This window comes from Lepisma saccharinum, chromosome 1 (genome assembly GCF_977018435.1).
Source record: "Lepisma saccharinum chromosome 1, izLepSacc3.1, whole genome shotgun sequence".
NCBI lineage: Eukaryota > Metazoa > Arthropoda > Insecta > Zygentoma > Lepismatidae > Lepisma > Lepisma saccharinum.
Window position 1 is genome coordinate 177,754,913 of NC_139229.1, and position 23,896 is coordinate 177,778,808.

General features: G+C 39.8%; 1 protein-coding gene across 6 annotated transcripts in view; it reads left to right on the forward strand.

The window, feature by feature from the left end:
• Window positions 1-23,896, forward strand: part of cpo (RNA-binding protein) — a 532,560-nt gene that overhangs the window by 418,727 nt on the left and 89,937 nt on the right. For all 6 annotated transcript variants that reach the window (XR_014443930.1, XM_083143323.1, XM_083143327.1 and 3 more), the window contains exons 2-3: window positions 16,645-16,722; window positions 22,004-22,057. Coding sequence is in view for 5 of the 6 variants with exons in the window: in XM_083143323.1 (XP_082999449.1) it covers window positions 16,645-16,722; window positions 22,004-22,057 (132 nt within the window). In the remaining variant the exon portion in view is untranslated. The remainder of the gene's footprint in view (window positions 1-16,644; window positions 16,723-22,003; window positions 22,058-23,896) is intronic.

Consider the following 23,896-nt stretch of genomic DNA (forward strand, 5'->3'; position numbering starts at 1 on the left):
CTCCTCTTCTCGCGTATGAGACGGGATCAAGTGGATGCTGATGCTCTGGGGACGTGGGGGAGATTGTGCTGGTGTTACACCAAGCGAATGGCTGGTGTTCAGGCTCGATGGTCTAGAGTCCCAAGAACGTCCTGGGTTCGATTCTCGGCCTAAGCTTTGGGGATTCCTTTCATCAACATAATCCCACTCTTCGTTATCGTCGGGATTTACCAAACAGGTACGAAGCAACATTATTTTTAGAAATGCTTACAAATATATTTTCATTCAGGTTTGGTGTGAAACCTGTGTTTCGCATGTGAAACTTTTCCATTTACAGTGGATGACTCGACCTTGTTGCCAGCTACATTATTCAAATTGTATCAGAACTATACACTCTTCCTGGGTTCTTACCATATTAAAATTGGTGAAAATATCATTTCCTTACAAATCTTGTTTCTCCTCTAACCTAATCAGCATTTCTTTATATCGTCAAAAATCCGATCAACCAACAGAATTCATTTAAATATATTCAAGAGAACGTTACGTCTCGTTGGAATCCTTCCTAGAGCATTCAGAAGAACGTTAGATCACATTGGAATAATTCAAGATAATTCAGGACAATATTAGATCTGATCGGAAGATTTTCTAGTGCATGTTTGATCTGATTGAAATTCTTTCTGGATCATTAAAGAGAACGTTATATTTGGTTGGAATAATTCCTATAGCAATCAGGAGAACGTTAGATCTGGTTGAAATTCTTCCTACAGCATTCAGATATGGTTGAAATTCTTCCTACAGCATTCAGATCTGGTTGAAATTCTTCCTACAGCATTCAGATCTGGTTGAAATTCTTCCTAGAGCAATCAGGAGATCTGGTCGAAATTCTTCCCAAAGCAATCAGGGATCTGATTGAAATTCTTCCTAGAGCAATCAGGGGATCTGATTGAAATTCTTCCTAGAGCAATCAGGGGATCTGATTGAAATTCTTCCTAGAGCAATCAGGGATCTGGTTGAAATTCTTCCTAGAGCAATCAGGGGATCTGGTTGAAATTCTTCCTAGAGCAATCAGGGGATCTGGTTGAAATTCTTCCTAGAGCAATCAGGGGATCTGGTTGAAATTCTTCCTAGAGCAATCAGGGGATCTGGTTGAAATTCTTCCTAGAGCAATCAGGGGATCTGGTTGAAATTCTTCCTAGAGCAATCAGGAGAACGCTATCTCTGATCGAAATTTCTGCAACAGCCTCTGGAGGAAGCGAACTGATGCAATCATTATCTACTCGACGTTAGGAGATCAGCCGCACCCACCTCCAACGATGTCTCGGATCTTGGCTTTGGCTCCGCACAAGCTCTCCCCTTTCATCGCTCTGGGAACGCGGGGTGGGTGGAGAAAGGGGTTGTGCGGATGAGCAAGGAGGATGCCCCTCTCCAGCATCTCTCGTGTTTCGCTCTAATGGAGACAATTAATAATGCATCGGATAATTACGTCTGCGTGATCTCGTCTTGCTCCTCCCACACGTACCAAGCAACTGTCGGACGGAACAGAGAGTAGGTGCCGTAAGTGAATTACCCTGATGAGTCTTCTTTTTAACTCCTCCTCGAGGATCGTGCTATTGTGCGTCAATCTGTTATTCTGCGCGTGTGCGCATATATTCCAGCATGGAAGCATGTTAACCTCTTTCAAACACCTTCTGCAACTGAGGATATATTGTGGCAGAGCTGCCAACCGCGAATTCGAGAAAGACTGGAGCTGAACATAACATAAACATTAGATTTACCACAGATGTTGACGATCTTATTTACGGGCTTAGTGGTTCCAACCTCTTGTCCCTTCTTTCAGTGTTTGTGCAAGATTTGTTGTTTGCGAAACTGTTATCTATTTTTATTTTGGTAATTTTATGTCGCTTTATTATCTCTTCGAATAATCGCGACGATGAGAATGTGTAATAAACTAAGGAAATAGGTGATCGGACAAACGCAATGATCCATCCAAGCCTTGCTAGGGGGTATAAATTGTAAACCTCTGAATTCGTAATGTGGTACGCTGATCATTCTGGCAGGAGAGAAACTATTACCGGCTCAGAATATACGCGCTTGGATTCTTCAGAAATGCTGTGTTTCAATTAGGGGAGTCCTCACTTTACCAGTGTGTCTGAAACTCGGATATTAAATAATCTACAAAAGAAAATATTCGTTAGTCCGTAAGTGTATTGGAGAATTCATTTCACTCTTGACATGTAGTTTGTTTTTAATGCACCTCTATCACTTCTAATCTAAAAGCACATTGCACATTTCCGCACTTCCTACTTCCGCTCTAATTCAATGCTGGGATGTTACCTTTCACGAATGTCTCGGAAGCGTCCTCTCATTGACTACTTCGTTAACCGAGCATGACTCACGATCTCTCCATCGAAGGTTCCGAATTCGAATCCTGGCTTGAACATGTGTGTTTCTTTGCAATCGTACCTTAATAAACTTCATATAACAAGTTTCCACGCAAGAATGACAGTAAAACGATTCGAATTAGGAAAAATACAAATGGCTTACTCTTATTTGATTATCCCTTTCTCATTACCGTCGCTTGATCTACTTCGTCGCGGTTAGCCACATCATTGATCTTTGTCCTTACTCATGGTAACTCAATTCATGGATTACGGATCCTTAACTCCAGACATGATGATTTCACTACGATACGCAGCCTAGATCTTGTCACACAACAACGCCACCGTTTCTTTCATTTCCAATTCCTTATTCAGACCACCTCGATGGCACAGTGGTAACGTCGTTGCTTCGTCATCAAGGGGTTTCGGGTTCGAAACCTGGTGGAGGCCCATAAGGATACGGATCCCACTTTAACCTGTAGGTCCAGGTCCGATTAGGCTTCCTGTGGAGAAAGTTCACTCAAAAACAAACGACTCCTAATTACTTGACGTTCAACACCACCAACTGCTCTTATATTCCTAGTCTTGGATTCGTTGTACTGGTGGACGTACGTATCCAAACATCTGTTTTGAAATTATATTCCTTCTTAACAGGCAGATTAGTTCTCAACAATGTTCCTTAAAAATTAACATTTCCAATATCAAATTTCGTCACTTCAGTCAATTTTAACAGTTGAATCCATTTATTTTTGCAATAGTTAACTACGTGCGTTTCGTATGGCCTTCATTAAATTTAAATCTAAATTTACTATTTCTTAGGCATAGCTTGTGATTATTGACTGGTATTAACATGAGTTCTAAAGTTCGTGTAACTAATATGCCCTGGTGCTTATTGGAACAGTGCTGTCGAGTGCTATAAGAGGGAAGAGGCTGCACCGCTCATTGAACATCTGCTGAGGTTCGCAATAAAAACATTTTAGAAAGAGAAACTCACACGTGAGGCAATGAACAACCGTAGCTTCCTATTCTCATATATTGCCTGGGCATTCTCTGCCTTATTCCTTAATCAATTGGTAGACGCTGACAACATTCAGCTGACTGTTATCTTAAGCCCCCCCCCAAATTGTAGAAAATGTAAAGGACTAATACATCACTGGGAAGATAATATGTATTGTACGTAAACGGGCATAAATATATTAATAACAGGAGATTCCCAATACGTACAGCATATTTGATCATCTCTTTCCAGAAGCTAATATATTTTCTTTCTGACCAAAATGGTTTAGCTTTGGGGTTATGCACGAAAAAATAAGAGCCCATTAGGTCCCATAGTGTACTCTTAAATGGAGATAGGCTTTAGATCTGTAGCCTATGGGCCGTCCCATCTGTACATACATGGTCGAACAGATATCGATCCTATCTGAGTGTTTATGATGATGAGACTTCCCCGGTATTAGTTTACGCTGTCGCCTTGTAATCGAGGGGTCCATGATTCGAACCGTGGTGAATGAATAATGCGCGGTGCTTTGGATCTTAATTTTAAACTCTTAATTGCTGTTCCCATTAGTCTTTCTGAGAATAAAGTGGACGTAAAACAGACTGAATTTGGCTTGTGACGGTCAGCTGCAGCTTGTCAGGCAAGAAGGTGTATCCTGGAGAGCCATCTCCTTGCATAGCAGCAGTGTGGTCGGGTTGCATACATTAGCAGGGGTTATGAAATTTATTTACTGTAAAAGTGCTTGTGAAGATTGTATTGCGTGCGGATTTGCCGTCAAAGCTTTTGGCCTGCGTTCTCACGCATCGGAACGAATCATAGAAGGGGGCCTTCGTCGTGGAAGAGATAGCCAAATGGTCACTGGAGTGGTGCCAATTAAGCAGATACGCGGCAATTCTCCGGAAGCAGACTTATCGATCATCATAAAAATCATGTTCGGAAGAGCGGCGCGTACAGGGAACAGCTGCGGCAGGCACAAAACGTCTGCGGAGGAGAAAAATGAGGAGTAGTGAGACGCGTCATTAATTAAGCCCTGAACCCTGATAGTTATATGGTGGACGCGAGTTAATAGGCTCGCTGAATGGGTAATTTTATATTCGCCTGTCTCCTGCATGAGGGCTACAGCTGCCGCTAATGGTCATTTTGAAGGAAGAAAGAAAAAATTGGGTTATATTTGTACTCTGGATTATTAACATTTTTTAATTCAGCTTATCTCCTGTTAAGTTCAATGGATGAAGGAAGGAAGTGGCCTTCGTTGAAGATAAGGTACAAGCATTCGTTTAAATGAACCAAAAGGGAACGTCTGTTAGTCTCCACTACGCTAGGTTCGTCCTGAATACTACACATCATCAAAGTCGAAGGTCAAAATTATAGTTTATCTCGCCTTTATGTACAGGTAGAATAATTGCGAACTAACAGTGTGTTCTGAAATAAACTTCGTATTGGGCGCAGTGGTAGCGTCGTCGCCTTGTAATGAAGGGATCCCTGGTTTGATACCCGGTGGAGACACAGTGGTTCGGATCCCACTTTACTGTAGCTTTACTGTGCATAAAGTGGACTTGAAACACCAAATCAATGTGTTTGGAATTGTAGATTTCCTGGCGACGTGATTCAAATACAACTTAACCAGGATGGTAACTCGAGAGCACCTATGTAAATTCGTATTATATTAATCGCATGCTTAGTGTTTCTTGACGTGGCAACACTGGAGTCACTATAATAGTTTCACATAGAACACAATTGTGGCCACTAGGAAATATAGGTTGTGGTGCTTTGTGGACTGACGACTTCAATTATATTCAGAATGGTCACTTTCGGTACTTCCTATCTTCTCTCTTGTTCTTTCCCTTTAGGGATTGTCCAAATTGGTGGATGACTTTCTTGAAGGTGAATAAATCCACCGCATGGACTAGCCACCAAGGTCCTCAGACATAAATCCTGTAGTATCCTAAGGAGACGAATTAGCTGAATACGCGACAGAACGTACCATCGACAAAACCTACCAGCGACAAGACGTACGTGCCACCTGGGTGGCTACCTGCGAAGGGTCTTTTTTAGTAAATTTGAGGCTAAAAAACACTTCAAAATAGTCTTAAAATATTTGCGATGCGACAAAACGTACCACTTGATGGGAAGGCATCAAAAATCCTATCGTTTGTTAATACAGTTCCACACTGTTGATCGAATTTCCGAGTTTTGCAACCAACTATTCACAAAGTAATCAAAGAGTTAGCTTCGCTGATTCTGGGGCTTGAGAGTGTATTTCTAGCCATCCATCATAAACTTCCTCCGTCTTAAGAAGGCCAGAGCGGTACACATGCGTATATGCAAACGGATTTCCTCATTCTCTCGATACTCAACCTAACCTAACTTAAGAGATGAAAGTAGTAATGACTAATGAGGTAAAACGAAAAACCTAGCTGGGTGCTGGATAGCGCACCGTGTTGTAATGTCTGACATGTCAAGGGCAAGTTCAAGCGTTTTCCTTGAAGTGGTACGTTTTGTCGCGGAGTAAATATTTTGAAGTTATTAGTGGATCCTTCACAGGTAGCTGTTTATCTGAGTGGTACGTTTTGTCACGAAACCCAAATGGTACGATTTGTCGGGACACCGAGGTAGCTCACGATCCTCCACCAAAGACATTTTCAGAGCTCCGCACTCCTCTTCATGGGAAATTGAACCAGCTGCCTGTCATATTTTTATGTGACATCACCACTTGAAAATATGTCGCTGGAATACTCTTTTGTGAAAGATATCACAATTTTTGTATTAATGTATATAAATTGTGCCTTATTTTAATTTTATAGTTTAATTTTTATTGTATTGAATTCTGTTTCTGTGTAATTTTCTATCTATATTCATATAATATATTGAGAAATGCTTTGTGCGGAATTTTTATGGAAACTTGTGTAGATGTCGCTTTTGTTTGTAGCATGTTTTTGTAATTAGCAAGTGATTCATCTATGTTTAATCTGTGTTCTTGAAAAAGTATAAAAGCGAGGTTTTCGCACGGGAAATGAACATTCGCCGCAGATCGTCGACAGAATTCAACCCCCAAAGAACTGCTCGGTGTTGTACATACATCTTGGTGTGGTAGTGCGGGGCGCAAGCTAGGCCTATGCGACCATAGGTACGCCGATAGCCACGCATTGAGGTTACGTGTTGCAGTTGAGTCAAGACACCCATAAGGCGAAATCCTCACGTTACATGTATTTGCATTATAATTGTCAAAGCATTTCTCAATATATTATATGAATTTAGATAGAAAATTACACAGAAACAGAATTCAATACAATAAATATTGAACTATAAAATGTAAGTAAGGCACAATTTCAGAAAAGGGTATTCCAGCGACATATTTTCAAGTGGTGACGTCACATAAAAATATGGATCATATAAAGAAAGTATGAATTAAATGCTCCAATAGCCAAATACTGTTTAAATTCTTATTCTTTGTCTAATCTTCAACCTCTCCCAGGATCGACTTGTCTCATTTAGAAGAATCCCACTAATAGATATTCTGGAAGATTAGTATGTAATATTTCCTAGAGCATGTAGAAGATTCTTATATGGCTTGCTCTCCTGCTACCTATATATTTGTAGTAGACAATAGGCTTGAGGTGCGAAAAAATTAGGTCTACAAAACATTTGGAGAGCACTGAATGAAATCTTTAAGGACATTGTCTGGTAGAATTCCAAGAGATTTAGGTTTCTCCTGACTGCTCTAGGAATTATTGCAACCAAATCTAATATTGATCTGAATGCTCAGAGAAGAATTCAAGCCAGATATAATGTTCTAAATGCTCTAGGAAGAATTTCATCCAGATCTGAAATTATCTCTAATGCTCCAGGAAGAATTTCAACAAGATCTAACGTCTGCTTGAATGCTGTAGGAGGAGTTTCAACAAAATCTAACGTACTCCTGAATGCTCTAAGAATTATTTCAATCATAGACAGTGTTCTCCGGAAAGTTCTAGGAATTATTTCAAGCACATCTAAGCAATAATTTCAACTAAATCTAACGATCTCTCGTCTGGATGCTCTAAAATGCCTTCCAGTCTTCTTGAATGCTCTTGGAGGAATTTCAACTACATCTACTTTTTTTTCAGGATTGGCAATGACATTGTGCGAGTCATTTTCGAACGAGTCATTGAAGATTTAGTTTACATTTAACGTGATGTGGAAAATAGGCTCAATACTATCACACCCAAGCTTGACTTGTATCTAGACACTTTCAGCAATGGATGTTGAGGGACGGAACATTGTGAATGTCCACATATTGATTTCACCCTCCTCCCCCAGCCGCCATGCGTGATACATTATCCTCTTCCATTATTCATCCCAGAAATTATTCATCCTTTTTACTCCCTTCTTTCAGGCACGGGAAGAGGTGACGAGGCCCCTTCCCTTAGTCCATGATTTACTCGTATCTTCGCAGTGTTGCCATATACTGGTAAACTTAGGCAGGATGTTAAAAAGTATTTGCCACGTTTGTAACAGGGATGTATATTTCCGAAGAGAAGCTAGTTGTCTTCAGAGCTGCAGCTAGAAATGGCAAGGGGGACGCTTTGTTTTATTCTTCTAATATGATAGTTTAAATTCTTTATCTAAATCAAGGCCTTCCTAAACGTTATATAAGAAGCCTCCTAATCCATACATCTGTTTGCAATGTCAACTAACAGTAAGAAGCATTTAGGGAGAAAGATCACAATTACAGTTCCACCGGGCCAGGATCCGGCGCGGAGACCTCCTTTATGGCAGTGACCCTGTGTTGCCGCGTCTACCTGCGAAGGAATAAAAACAGTGGCGTTGGCAACACTGGCGTTCTTGACTCGACCGTGACGTGCCAAGGTTCCTCGAGATCTGATTCCGCAGAGAACATGGTGGGAGAAAGGAAAATCGTGGAAGCAGGAAGAGAAGGAAGAAGGGAAAGAGAAATGAGAGAGAGGCCTTTTCTTCTTCTTCCATAATTTATGTTCACCTCAAAGTTCAAGAATTAATATTTTAGCAGGACTGGCAAACGGTGTGTTTTAGTCGCGGCCCGTGATGAATCTTGACAATGTTCAAAGTCTCTCTTGTACCATTAGTCTTTTTGTACCGATACCAGATGGCAGCATGTATATTTAGGCTGCTAATAGCGTTTTCACAAAAAAAGGTTGAAGTTAGACGTGGATATAATGCTGTTAGTTGCGTTATTTCATTAATCGACTCTTACCTTTGTTACCGTTGTAAATTTTGTATCTAAGAGAATAAAGAATGGCTTATTAAATTTTCAATGCTTGTGGAAGAAAGATAGGAAAGGAACTACTTATGGGTCAATCCATGTCAAGTGTTACAGAAAAATAAATATTGGTTTCTTCACCGTTTTTAAAAAAGTATATATTTTGTGTGGTGTGAGCCTCATATGTTGACAGTTCAGAACCACTGCTATTTTATTTTTACTATGACTAATTTCAAGATGGCGGAATTTTTTTCATCATGGCGTGTGTCATTTTCTCCATTCGTAAGCATCAGCGGTAACTTTATTTTATCTCAGCTCTGGTAAGTCCTACGAGAATGAGACAAAATCTGTTATGTTAAGCAAATTATAGGCTACAATTCGGATAATTTTTTTAGGGGGAAGGCAGTTTGTTTGACACTTGAATACTTCTTTGCAATTATCTGTGTACCAATAATGTATGTCAATTGAAGCTTGAGACTTTAGTAATTATTTTTTTCTACAGGGTCATAGACATGTACTTTTTGTTAAAAAGCTCAGACTTCAGGATTAGATATCTCTGGTGGGCAGTTGTTTAAGAATCTGACATTTGTACACAATACAGTACTATATGATAAGTAACTTCAGTTTAAATTTTGAGTTTGAGATTCAATTGGTTTAAGAGATACGATCATGTAAATCTCATGAAAAAATTCAATAAGGTATGCCTAATTTCATTTCTTATTACAATATTTTGTGTTAAAATATGGTGTATATATATATACACACACACACACACGAGTATTGTACCATTTGATATGGATTGACCCTTATTAGAGTTAGTTGCAAGAAGTATTTGAAACAGCTCCTTTCAGATTGGATAGATTTTAAACACACAGCGTAGTACGCAAGCGGGAAGTAGTAAAACAATTGTATGATGCGTAAACAGTTTCCATCAATATCACACCATCAGTAAAAAAAAACTAATTCGAGACTCTTCGCAAATAGAAACGTTGCACTAGACAGTAGTGTCAGTGTTGGAAATATAAATTTTAAATATGTAGTCTTCATTTTCTGCTTATGAAAAGCTTGTTATATATGCATGTTGCCAACTTCTTGCAACAAAAAATAACCTTGCCGTTATCCAGATGTTTACGGCTAGAGTCTTGATAGTTCCGGAAACCATGTTCAAAAACATGATTTTCTGCCTTTTGTGAGGCCTGCAAGTACAGAGTTGGAAACTCAAGGCCACACTTCGTCGCATCAAGTGACATCAAATCCAGACCTGCCTAACCAACCTGCTCACGTAAGCATATAATGTTGGTGACTAATGTTTAACACTGCAAATAAACATGAAGCAATTTGGCAAGAGTGAGGCCCCAGACGAGACATAGAATGAAATTTGCAAACCGCTTTTGGAACTGTCAAGTTGATAATTCAACTGTTATCCTTATGATTGATATACCGGGTGTCCCAAAAGTCGCTTGACCGAGAAATCAATATTTGTATTGAAGTACATGAGCAGCATTTTGAGCAACTCTTGTAAGTTTTTAAAACAATGTGTAATAAATTCTACTATGTATGAAATAAAAAGAATTATTGTTGATTTAATAACACAAGTATTATTTTCAAATACAAATATTTATTTCTCGGTCAAGCGACTTTTGGGACACCCGGTATATTTCGCATCGCCGCATACATAGAGATAACCTGCATGGCTAGTTGGTCTCTTTATTATTATTATTACTATTTTCTTTATAATGTGTGTGTGTGTGTGTGTGTGTGTGTGTGTTTGTTGTTACGTGCTCAACAAATCCAGATAATAGTCATGATGATACTCGGTATGTATAATTGGAAAACTTTCAAAATTGTTATTAATTTCATACTTTTCTAAGATATATTCCTGCAAATTTACCTCATTTGCGTAAGCCCCACCAATGTTCCCCTTCGGTAGGCCCTTGATTTTTTTCAGTAAAATCCGTTTAATTGTATTAAAAGTGTGTTTTGAATATATTGTGACTTATGCTGTGGATTTTGCACGATACTTAAAGCATAGGAACACTTTGTTGATTGAAGCTTTCTGGTTGTGCTGTAATGAGATATTATTGTAACTCTGCGTACAAAAGTAGCATTCTTACAACAGAAGATGGGACTCGCAATTACCTTAGCACGCACAATAACTCTATAATAAGGAGGGCTCGGATAGTTATGCACTAAAAAATGCAAAATATGCATGCAAATATGCACTTCAATATGCACTTTAAAAACCTGTTTCATTTATAAATGCTGTATATTATAAACTATGAAAGATTTCCTGAAAGTTTCGGAATTTCTGCGATAAGAAACTATATTGGGACTATCAAATCAGTTATATTTTTTCCCCTCGAGTCCTCTTTAAAAATTTGGTTGTTAAAAACGCAGTGCAAGAAAACCAGGTAAATATTGTAACATTCTCAAGTTGTTTGACTCAAGATGAACAGAAAAGCATCAATTCTAAGTAGCGTGACTTTGTGACTGCATACACACAACTTCGTTGGGTCCAACTCCCCCCCGCTCCCCAACAAGCTTCCGGTGAGCAGTGCCTTGGATTTTCACTTATGAAATAAAGCAACCCTAATCATACCAAAAGTTGAACCCTCCCTTACGTGAACAATATATACGCCCATGAGTAGGTGTTTGAAAATTTATTCACATCGACTGCAGAAAGAACACTGCGTTGCAATGCCCATTCTAAGGTTCTGAGTTAAGGTTGCTGTCATTCAAAACTGGTGGAGTGTCTCCCCGGTGGCGCAGTGGTAGCGTCGTCGCCTCGTAATCAAGGGGTCCCGGGTTCGATACCAGGTGGAGGCACATAGTGGTTCGGGTCCCACTTTGAACTGTAGGTCAAGTCCCGATTTGGTTGTTTAGTGTTTTAAGTCTACTTTATGCACAGTAAGGCTAATCGGGACTAGACCTACAGTTTAAAGTGGGATCCGAACTACTACGTGCCTCCACCGGGTATCGATCCCGGGAGTCCTTGATTACGAGGCGGCGACGCTACCACTGCGCCACGGGGGAGGCCCCAAGGTCCAGTCCCGAATTAGCCTTACTGTGCACAAAGTGGACTTAAAACACCAAATCAACCAACAAAGCTCGTGGTATTGAAAGCTTTCCTTCTCGGTGGTGTATTACTTCCTAAAAATTTAGATTTGCTGGCCATTAACAACTTGCTAACATGCAGCAATCTAGTTTCCTGAAATTGGCTCGTAGGTAACCGACAGCGCTTGCCCTCGAAGCCCGTGTTATTGCCAAAAGTGAAGGGCATTTCGCTAGAGCAGACGGTTCCTCCAATCGATCTTAGCTCCATCCTCGTCCCCTTCCCGATGCCCTCCCAACTGCCGAAAGTTCGCTTAATGCCTTCGACTGCCCTTAAAGGCCTCAAGGATTTGGGAGGATTTCAAGTTTTTACTCCGGGGCTGAGCCTCGGAGAGCTCTCGCAGGCAGACAATACAGCCGGAGAAGGCCTCGAGCTTCGGCATTGTTTGCGGCCTCTTGGCGATGTGCAAGGAAGCCTCCGCTAATTTACATATAGATGGAATAATAATTATTGCGAGGGTGAAGTGGTGTTGTCCGCGTGGAGATCTGGCATGTGTGTGTGCGTAAGCGTCTCTTTCTGCCTGTGGAAGTGGCAATGTGCGTGTGTTAGTTTTGGCATTGAAATCAAGCTTGTTTTTGTTCAGGTGTAGATCTAACTCTGATTTGGATTTGATCGGGCTTCCCCGTGGCACTTGTGACCTACCTACCAACTTGAGTGGCTAGCACGATCTCTGGAAGTAATTTATTCGCACTCCGAACCGTCCATCACTGATTTGTAGAATCAAGAACGAATGTTTGTTGCAGCCTACCATATAGAATTGGCTTTCCTTTTGTTTCATTTGACACTCGCACTATTTAAACATTTCTTTTGAGATCCATTTTATGCTCTGGCTAATCGGGACTGGACCTACAGTTTGAAATGAGATCCGAAACAATGTGGAGTGTAACGAACCCTGGAGCACTTGATTACAAGGGAGCAGCGTCACCGCTACGCCTTTAGGGCCTCCCCGGTGGCGCAGTGGTTGCGTCGCCGCCTTGTAATCAAGGGGTCCCGGGTTCGATACCCGTTGGAGGCACAAGTGGTTCGGATCCCACCTTAAACTTAGGCCCAGTCCCGATTAGCCTTACTGTGCATAAAGTGGCCTTAAAACACCACCTCAACCAACCAACCACTTGTGCGATCAATAGTTTTAATACAAAAAGCAGAGAGCATTTATTCAACTTGTTTGAAGAACCCACTTTTGATAACTACTGTACAATAAGTTCGTTATCATTTCCATGTATTGAGGCCCTGTGTGGTATGTGACGTAAGAGAGGGTATTTCATAGTTCCTTTTCACTACCACGTTGACAATTCCATTAAAATACCTAAAGTGTCCATTGACCATTGCCTATTATATGTACAAAATAGAGCTCGTAGTTTCTTCTAATAATCGTATTATTACTTATGGAACATTCTGTACGGTGAATTACAGTATTGATTCTTCTAATCCACTTCAGCAACAATGATTTTATGTACTGTGTGGCAAGGTGCTGACGAACGATCCTGCTAGAATTAGCTGCAACACTTCACCCTTTCATAATCAGACATTTCTGGGGTCTCGCTTATTGCACCAAACGCAAACACCTTCTTGATCAAGCTCCGTATTCCGTCGTCTACACTAAATATAGTGTATTTATGCTAAGAGATTTAAAACTAACCAGAGACGTCCGGAGATGAAATACGGCGCTTGACCAAGAAGGTGTTTAAGTTTGGTGCGATGAGTCATGCCCAAATGGGAGCTTGGAATTTCCTCTAAGTGGCTCGTGTAGCTTGGCCACTCACTCTTCAGTTATGAATTATGTCGTCCAATTGGACCAGATGTGAAGCAAACAATCCCATTGTTGGGCTCAATTGTCCGGAAGTCAAATCCTAATGGAGAACGTTTTTATTAAGCGAAGCTGGAAGGGATCCCAGTTGTTATGAAGCGCCTGTTCGCAATGCATGCTGGGAATCTGCCAAACGAGGACTTGTTGCCAAGATATATATACGCATGCTGAAGAGCCGGGTAGCTGTTGAAATATTATGACGTGTTTGGACGAGTCCTGCATTATCAGTTATTGGAGAAGCAAGTCAGTTGTCAAACTAACTATATTTCTTACCAGAACAGCATGGTGGCTACTCTGATAATTACTTTTTCTGTTTTATATGCAATTGGCTTTAAACTGAGTTTGATAACATCACATCCTAAATTCACTACTAGCTTCTGCACTGAATCTTTCGAGCTGCCAATCAGAACCAATTTTTCTTCATAACGACAATATCGCAGTGCTCAGTATACATCGAGCCCTTCTTTATGGGAATTGAAACCAGGTGACGTCATCATGCCCACTGAAAGGGACAGGCAACTGATTTCACTGGTTCTCAGTTAGCTTTTTTAACTTTAGTGTGTAGAACTTCATGCATTTTTGTTACTGTACTCTTGTCAAAAGTTTGTTTTAAATCCACTATATGCTCAGATAGGATAATCGATTCTGGACGTACAATTTAAATTGAGATCTGAACGACTGTGCAATGTGCCTCCGCCAGTAATCGAACCCGCGTCCCATTCATTACAAGGCGACATTGTTAGCCCTCTTTTGCATGGAGTATATTAAATGTGACTGGCCCCCTTCTGCCTATTCATTTTTTTCTGACTGAATCTGATTCCTCCTGGACTAATGTGAATTTCCACGTGTAGTGCACATTTTGTTGCCTGCTGTCAACGAACATACTGCTAATTTACGACGAGTTCAACTCCTGCTAATGTAGTAGACTGTAGGCTATACATATAATAAACACACATTCTAGTAAACCGTGTGATTTTAGAGGAATTTATAGTCAAAAAGATAACAGCGAAGGAAAATGAACGAAGAAGTATTTCAGTAGGAAAAAATGTAAAACTAGTACCAAATAACCGATATCAGAAGCTACACAATGATGATATCAAAAGGAACACAACAAAGTTTGGGAGTACAACAGAAGTGCCATCTATGATCAATTTACAGAATTATAGTTACAAAATTAATCCGAGTGTATATCAATATGCTCTTGATCCAAAGCTGGATATCCCAGGTTAGACAGAAAGAAAGACAATATGTTCTCACATTCTAGAATTAGGGGAGAGTGTATAAATCTGATATAGGCGTGAGGGAAGCGTATATCAGAATATTGCACAAGGCTTGCTGTACACACGACAGTCAGTGTGTTACGTATCTGCTTGCTGTGAGAACGAAGTCAGTGTAAACAAGTACACGTGGCTTCTGCGAAATCTTATTGGTTGTTCGAATAGCAGGTGTGCAGGAATCTTGGGCGTAGGAATAAAGTGCGTTTGATAAAGCCGTCCCACTCAATGTAACTGGTATGTTGATGATGTGGGATTTTATATTATGAACAATATATTCATGGGCAAAGTAACACCAGAACTCGCAGGAAAGTAACTATTTCTGAGAGTCACGTGGTTTTGTTTACATTAACTTCGGTCTTGCAGAGGATGGACAATAGCAACTTATTTCTTTAATACTAACAATTATCGCTCTGCCGAGGCTATTAACCAACCTATAAGAAAATGCAAGAATGGATAAACCTGTGTGTTTCTGCGTCCTTTAGGTATATCTTGACGACTACTGTTGGAAACACTGGTTGCCTCCTTCGCCCAGGTCCGCGCTTTTAAAGTAGAACGATGTGTTCTTCTAGAGTAAGCGCTTGAATGGGCGCCATGATCAGCGATGCGTGTAATAGGCTCTTAGCAGATGCGGTTCCCGAGTACATCTGGCAGCGGCGGTGGTGTATGGCGCTGGAGCTAAGGGAAGGGGGATTTATCGCAAGTCAGCATGTTAGTTAAGCTGTTGGGAAGAATTTAAAGTTTCTTTTGCTTTAAAAAGTTAAGGTCGACGGTTAAGGTTTTTGAACCTACTACCCATAAAGGAGCAATAAAACTGGAGATAAGCCTTCTGCCTCGCGGTACTGGAGTGGAGTCAGGGTAAGGGGTGTGTTTGATGCCTGTTTGTTTATGGTTCGGAGTTATCGAGTTCCGCTTTCGCAGTTCGCCCCTTTTTTTTAATGTCTTTCAGTGCGTGGAGTGCGTAATGGCACGGGAGTCGTATACGTCTCTACGAATCAACATTATAGAGTGCGATGCTGAGTAAGTCTCCTTAAAAAATAATCTCCCGAAAGTAACAGGTCTCCGTAGCTATGCATGGCGGATGACCGAGTCGTTTTGGGGTCGACTTAACCACCGACGTTCCTCGAATCGAGTCCCTGCCTGGGTATGTTAGTGTCCATTCATCGATTTCATCTAGCCAATACTCATCCTCATCGTCGCAATTGACCAAAAGTGGAAGAAATTCGACGCAATAGCAAAAATACAAAATTGTATGCGTGTGAAATGCAATAATTTCAAAATTAATTCACTAATATTTCTTCGCACTTTTAAGCAGAGATTCAGCCTTTCTCGGAATTTTAGAGGCAGTGGATATTCTGAAAGTCGCTCGCTAATCAGTGTATCACTCTATTAGAACTTTTATCTAGGGATCCCCAGGATAGCATTGCATCTGCCTGCATCGGTCGCCAAGGTAGACTCGCCACAAAAGATTCCGGGTTCGAAATCTCTTCCTGGACATGGGAATTCTTTGTATGTGTCCTTTCAGCAATTTCATCCCATCATAATTCATCTCTATCGTGGCGGTTAGCCTCAAGAGGCATAACATCGATGTAAAATAAGAAATATATATATATAAAAATATATTTGTGTAAATAGCGATCCTGGTTCTTTGTAGATACGCATTCCAGACCCCATTTAAAATTATAGATCCATTGACGGGTTGCTTATCTACAAAAAGTCGAATTCAAACTGTTGTCTGCAAAGCTAAAATAATACAATATCGGAGTATGTTTGCAATCTGTGAGATTTTTTAAAACTTGTTAATTTATAGTTTAATAACCTGTATTTCAATGTTTGTAGTTTAAGCTAACCTTCTAACGTTTTTACTTTTTACTTCCAGGTCCGAACCCTCTTCGTGAGTGGGCTGCCCATGGATGCAAAGCCTAGAGAACTATATCTTCTGTTCAGGGCCTATGATGTAAGTCTACAACGTTCTTCTTAATATATACTAATTTGCTTATAGTTGAGTGGTGTTCACTCAAATGTGGTGACATAATGGGTTTGTCTGGATGTTCGTCCTTGTGAAAAGAATTCATTTATTTCTTAAGATGGAGGCACAACTTGATTTTCTTTAACTTACAATCATCCTATAGCAACCGAAATCATGTCCAGTAAGCTTTATGTGGCTCTTCATGCATGACAATGTTACATAATCTTTAGATATTTTTTGTCTTCCTTGTAACGTAGTGATAAGTCCTCGCCTTGTAATCAAGGGGTCCCGTGTTCGATAACCCGTAAAGGCACATTGTTGTTCGGATCCCACTTTAACCTCTAGATCCAGTCCCGATTAGCTTATCTGTGTATAAAGCGAACTTAAAAACTACTCAATCCTGTAGATATTTCTTGTAGTTGTGACACTGTGGTGCAGCGTCATTTGCTCTTTGTACACCCAACGGCAAAAGTATAAAAATTCAAATCAGTTATGCAACCACGCACAACAGAACACTTGTGACTTTTTCTGCTGTAGAACACTTTCTAAGCTCAAACGATAGAGTGTAGAGAGCTATCAGTAGTTTCAAATCCATTTATATGTTTTTCTTTCTCCAAAGATTTTTTTGAGAATATACAAGTTTTCTTTATCCAGTTTGTACACTTCATTCGTCCGTTCTGTAAGGAATCGGGAGCGATATCCTAGTAGTTTCTAAAACTATTTGGTGTGCTTATAGACCTACAAAATACATTGTGTTCGTTAACGCCACACGGACCAAATATACATGTACGAAATCGATCAAGCCATCTATACAGAGCAGTGTGCACAATATCTAGGCAGGAGAGTTCCGGGGAAAATGAGTCACACCTGATGGCTTACTACTGCAATCAACAGAATGCCTTTGTGCATAGGAACAAATAAAGAATCTTCACAGACTATGTCACTTGTTTTAAAGTATAAGCATAAGAATCTTCACATACTTAATGTAACTTTTGTTTTAAAAGTATACATATGAGAATCTTCACAGACTTATGTAACCTGTTTTAATGTATACGTATAAGAATCTTCACAGACAACAATCTCCAGACTTGTAACCTTTGTTATATAAGTATACGTATGAGAGTCTTCAGACTTATGTAACTTTTGTTTTAAAAGTATATGTATGAGAATCTTCAGACGCATGTAACTTTTCTTTTAAAGTATACGCGTAAGAATCTTCACAGACTTATGTAACTTTTGTTTTAACGAATACGTGTAAGAATCTTTAGACTTGTGTAACTTTTGTTTTAAAAGTATACTTTAACTCATGGTTTTCCATCCGATTCAACCCACAGCGAGTCTGAAGGCGGGAGGAATATCATGCAGCGCATGAGGGGTCTCCTTGAAAAGTGCAGGAAGCAGGTTGAAAACGTTAATCAACGTAGTGCCCTTTTACTCCATCCCGAGAACCTGCTGCTGTTCATGATCACTGACGAAAGAGCAGATTCATGAAAGCGAGGCTTACTTTAACTCCTCAAGTGAGAGAAAAAGTAACTCCTCAGTTCAAAGTGCGTTCCTTTGGAGTGCCAACTATAAATTTCAATGCAGATCCCATCTCTTTGGAAACTGAATTCACAACTGAGCCACCATTGAGCAACAGATTCCGAGATAAGAACAGCATCGCATATGTGTCTCATATCGTCTGTCATACATAAAGTACATAGAGAATGTTAAAACTTACAACGGAAGCATCTTCCTTCCTATGTGGTCCTGTAGAGACTGTCACATTCGTGGGAAATTGAAGAGCGAAGAATTTATATCAAAGTTTAAAACAAAGCGACGATGCAGCATATAAGTCTGTTCCTTAGCTAGGAGGATTGTCGGCGTGGGCGAAATTCAACGTACAGGTACCTTTCGTGGTGAATTCCATGCAAGAACTTGATATAAATAGTCAAGTTTAGCAAAGAGCCGTACAGTGTCTTGTAGATTGTAAGGTATGTTATTCTCGATAGATTTCTTTGTAAAGGAAAGATATAAATGCATTTGTTAGCTTACTATAGTCTACCTTTATAGCTTGCAAGATAAGACAGCGAACACACCATTAGAATATCCGTACAACTGAAAAAAAAAGGTCACAAGTTTTTCTGTTGTGCGTGGTTGCATAACTGATTGCCTCTGAAAATTTCAAATGAAAAGTGGAGACTGAAGGAGTGAAGAAATCGAAGAGATTTTTGAGTGCTCTAAGGGAGTTAAAATAAATATTTGAGCACTATCAGTTTCTAAAATTTTAAAAAGATGTATTTTTGTTGTGTAATGAATAACCCTGACTTCTTCATTGGAAACTGAATTTCAATCTAGCTATTGAAATTTATCCACTCCCACTTTATCAATTCTAAGAATTTTGAATTTATTTCCGTGGTATGTCTCCAATTACAATGAGCATTTGCCCAGTTTGATTAACTATTTGGGAACATCGGGAGGCGAAGGCATATTCCGGTAGCACCCGCAAAATTCTGGGCTCGTAGCAACCCTCAGCGCTGCTCCGCACGGCAAGATTCGAAAACACACGGTGTTGTTTCAGTTGGCCACCAGGACTCAATGCTCTGCCGAGGGAGTTAACCCAAGGAAACCTCCTTTCACTTTCCCGCCACCTGAGAGAGCGGGAGGAAAGCGCGGGAGTTGCTATGGCAACGCTCGAAGATCGACTGACAAAGACATCGCCTCGGGTGATCCTCCGGCAGGATTGCCAGGTGCTCGCAAAAAGCCTGGTGTGAATCAGCCGGTAGAGTTATTCTATGCACATCCCTGGACTTCGTCATCCAACAAAATCATTTTCGCATTTGTATGGATTGTTGGCTGGATAGAGTAGCAAGAATAAATCTTGGTTTTCCAGCATAAATTCTCCAAATTTCGAAGAAAAAAAGTTTCTCTTTCATAACAAATGTTAAAACGTGAAGGTTGCATGAAATGACACAAATGTGCATTAAGTAAATAAGAAACTTGTAGAAAAAGTAATAAGATATGCTTTAACTTTACACTGTAATAGTTGGTTATTATGTATTATGATTGATGATGCAGGATGAAGTTTTATTTTTTCATATACGTACTACGCGGGAAAATTAATAGGTCGATTTTAATTTCCTCGGACAAGGTCTTAACCTTTCCAACAATTTATCATCCATGTTGGACGATGACAGTGTTTTACCAAATGTTTTTACCTTCTTGGGAAGCACGGGTCTTTTACAGTTTCTGAGTAACTTTTTAGACTACTTTTTAACTTAGTTATAAGTTACCTTACCTTTTTTAATGTGTTTGGTTTGTATTTTTAACCTTTCTCAATGGGCTCTTTATATCCATTTTTGAATTTTCTAATTTTAAGATAAGGTTTTAGGTAAGGGTATTTTCTCAGTATACTTAGAAGGGTGTAAAATGGCCGAAACACCCCAAAATTTCAAATCAACCATTCAATTGTTTTGCATTGTTTGTTCCATTACCAGAGAGATTTTAAGGTTGCATTTATTGTGAAAGTTATGCCCGATATAAGTATACCGTAGCAGACCATACCAGGCATATATTTTTGGAACATTTTTTCTTCAAGTTTACCAACACTGCTAGTTATACACCGCTGTTTGAAGTCGCTGGAGCTTTGATAACCTGCATTGCTGTTAATATTCCTACGCCCAACTGGTGCTAGGAGCTCAATATATTGCGCAACAGTGCCTTCATTAAGACAGGGTTGCAGTCGGTGTTTCTGTCTTCTTTCCTCTCTCCCTCGCGAGATGGCGTTGCACTCGAAACACGCAGAAACCTCGTTCCAGGAATATTTGAAAGTAAAATATTGCGTGCAACCATTCTGAGCGGAGCTCCAGCTTAACATTGCCGCCTGGTGTGCATTTTTTTCCTTAAGGGGAAAGTTTCAAGGAGAAAGGAAATTAAAAGCCCTCCCCTTTTCTAACCTCCCTCCTCCCTACCACTTCCCTGCGTCAGATTTTCGCCTTGTTCATCAGCATCCCGAAGTTTATGATCCGTCGCAGCGGCGATTAAAAGAGAACTCGCCGTTGCTCTTCTCCGCGGCTCTAATCTGTTCTGCAAAACAAATGATGATTTAGGAGACCTGCATCGTATGCAACCGAGCTTAACACGCGGATGATGTGGTAGCTGGGTTGCATATGTGCTAGGTGTTAATTCGCCCATTGATTTTGTTATCTGGTGGTGGGCTGATTTCAGGAAAATGGAAAATGCTGTCTATCGTCCAGCTGTGCAACGTTGACATCTCGGTAACTCTTACCCTCAGACAGATGAAATTTGGTTTCCAATTAATCTACCAGATCCAGTTTCTTTCAACTTAAATCTCTCTCTCTTCCAAGTCTGTGGGACTGGTGGAGATCGAATTTGTGCACATACGCATGTTTGTGCATGTATGTTCCCCTTGCCAAAAATTGAAATACTTTTAGCAGATTAATGCATTTCACTTGATTTAGACTACCCTGGTGAAATTTTATGGGTATGTGAGTGCGTATTTGAGAATTTTCTGCATATAATTGAATATATTGGTAGCAATTCTAAACTGTCGTTCAATACAAGCTTGGTTCGCATCCTTTTCGTGTTCTTTGTGTCATCATTCAAAAACAAACCATATCGCATTAACATGAAGACTATCTGGGTAAACATTACTCAATAAGTTTCATAATGACAATCACTCTTTCCAGTAAACATAGAATTTTGTGTGAGACCTTAGAACAGTTTCATATTACAGCTTGTAGTTTGAGCATATTCTAATTTAATACAATATGGAGATATTTTCTCACACTTAAGTACAGAATTATACGCTATCTATTATTACTGGGGATACTATATATTGCACTAACTCACAATAGTTTTGTTTAAATTATAAATGTGTCAAGTGGGTTGTTCGTAAATCAACTTCCTCTATACTATTTTTAAAATATTTTTACGAATTTAATGCATACTTAAGTGCATATTTGTCTTATTACTGCCACCTTAGTAATGAGGTAACTAATTTAAATCTGAAAAAATAATGAGATGCATGATTATGCGCATTAATGATATTAATGAACTAATAAAAATAATTAGCATAATTACGAAATAGCTGTAAATATTTTGCTTAAGGATTATATGTAGTGGTCAAATTCGGTATTGTCACATGTGTTACCATAATTACTACTTTCCTAGATTTAGAATTCAAATATTTGCCACGTCTTTTTTACAGTTTCCCCTCTTTTGCTGTACCTTGAGTTCTCCAATAATAATATTTTCTTGTCTTTTCCAGGGTTACGAGGGCTCGCTTCTCAAAGTCACAAGCAAGAATGGAAAAACAGCTTCGGTAAGTATTCTACGGAGATGATAATTGGAAGTGTTAAATATTTTAGAAAACTGTAGCAGAACGTCTTAATGTTTGAATTCTCTGTAATAAGTAGTACTCTCTGTTGTGTGAGGTATAAGTTTTGGCTGTTGAAGGTTCGCCAGTGTTCATGTGCTGAAAAATGGACTGGAGTATTGTGCGAAATGGAAGGGCTTCCTTGCGATGTTCGACCCGATTATCGCTATCAGTTGTCTTCCCCCTTGAAATATAGAATTTAGCATAGTAGAGTGAGTTTATTTCCGTAGCAACTCTGTCTGTTATTCATTTGCAGCTTGGAAGAGATTCACAACTCCCGAAACATCCAATCCATAAACGAGCCGCGGACGTCATCTCGACCCTTCACCTATCGCTAACCCTCTTGCTTACGCTTTTCGTTGGTGGTAGGCTCTCCATGTACACTCGCACATTCAGTTCATGACACTAATATAAAGTGAGCCGCATTCTAAATAAGTCATTCCTCTCTAGCCAACTTGCCTTTGGGGTGTAGCTTGGAAATGCATCACTAAGAGTGTTGCATTACTCACGGTGGTTCAAATGGTGAGGATTATACTTAAAACACTATTCTGTACAGATTTGATGTTATTGATTTTGCTTTCTGCGTAATTGTTATTTCTTGACATACATTGTTCCTAAATTAATGTGTGGGTATATATGGTTTCAAGATGATCAGCTTCTGTTTAAGGTAGATATTAGTCGGATTGGTCAGTGTAACGTGCTACGAAAGCACGGTCCCATCGAACCCTAGTTAAGGCATTGCTTCATCATCTACTCGTATTTCATCATTCATCCTCATCGTCGGAAGTTAACCCAAGAGATAGAAAAGTGACAATAGCAGGAATACAAATCAGAAAGTAATATATTGGTGTTCTTACAAACATCTCCCGTATTACAAGCCTGGAAATTATAGCTACCCTATAGCCAACCTCCATGAAGGAGGGGTTATCACAGCGCGCTACGACGCCAAGGGTCCCGGGTTCAAATCCCGACCTGGACATGGGCGTTCTTTATGGGTGTCACTTCATCAAATTCATTCTTCGTCCTCATCGTCGCATCGGCAAACGTTGCAGAAAAGGCGATGCTAAATAACGATGTCAAAATGAAAGATACCCTATATATGTGTTTACTGTACCTCTCTGGTGTTCCCTTCATTGAATGTGACGTCACTTGGAAACTCTTGCGTCGTCTACGGTAGAATGTTGAAAGTGCGAGCGGAAGAATTTAGCACCCAGAGATGAAAAGTGGGGTCAAGCTGTGATGTTTGATTCCCTAACATTGTTGATTTTCGAGGACAAGCCCCTGTGAAGACATAAGCTGTTTTGGCGCCCTGAGTGCAGATCTAAACCTCACGAACTCTGCTTGTTTTACCCCTATCCTGCGTGTTATGAAACCCGTTCCACGGTATTTCTGGTTGGGTTGCATACGTGTAAGGTAGTTTCCGAATTTCCCAACTAAGAATCCACTGACAACGTTGTAACAGTAATGTTACAAGTGTTCAATCTTTAACTGTATATGCTCGTATTTGTGTGTTTATCATCACATAAGATTTTACCAGAGATATTTTCAGTCATCCAGCAGCAGAATTAGTTATTCGTCGTGGTACGTGCTTGTACTGTACCGGTTCAGAAAATACAGTCTCAGCCTGGTTGAGGATTTTACCTTGTAATCACCGGTAGGGGAACAAACCTTCATTCACATGATGTCTTTGTCCATTGAAGCATATATTTCAATTAATCAAGCAAATAAAATGTAGTCATATAGTTATAAAATTCTCCCGCTTATATGCCTGGAAATTGTAGATTC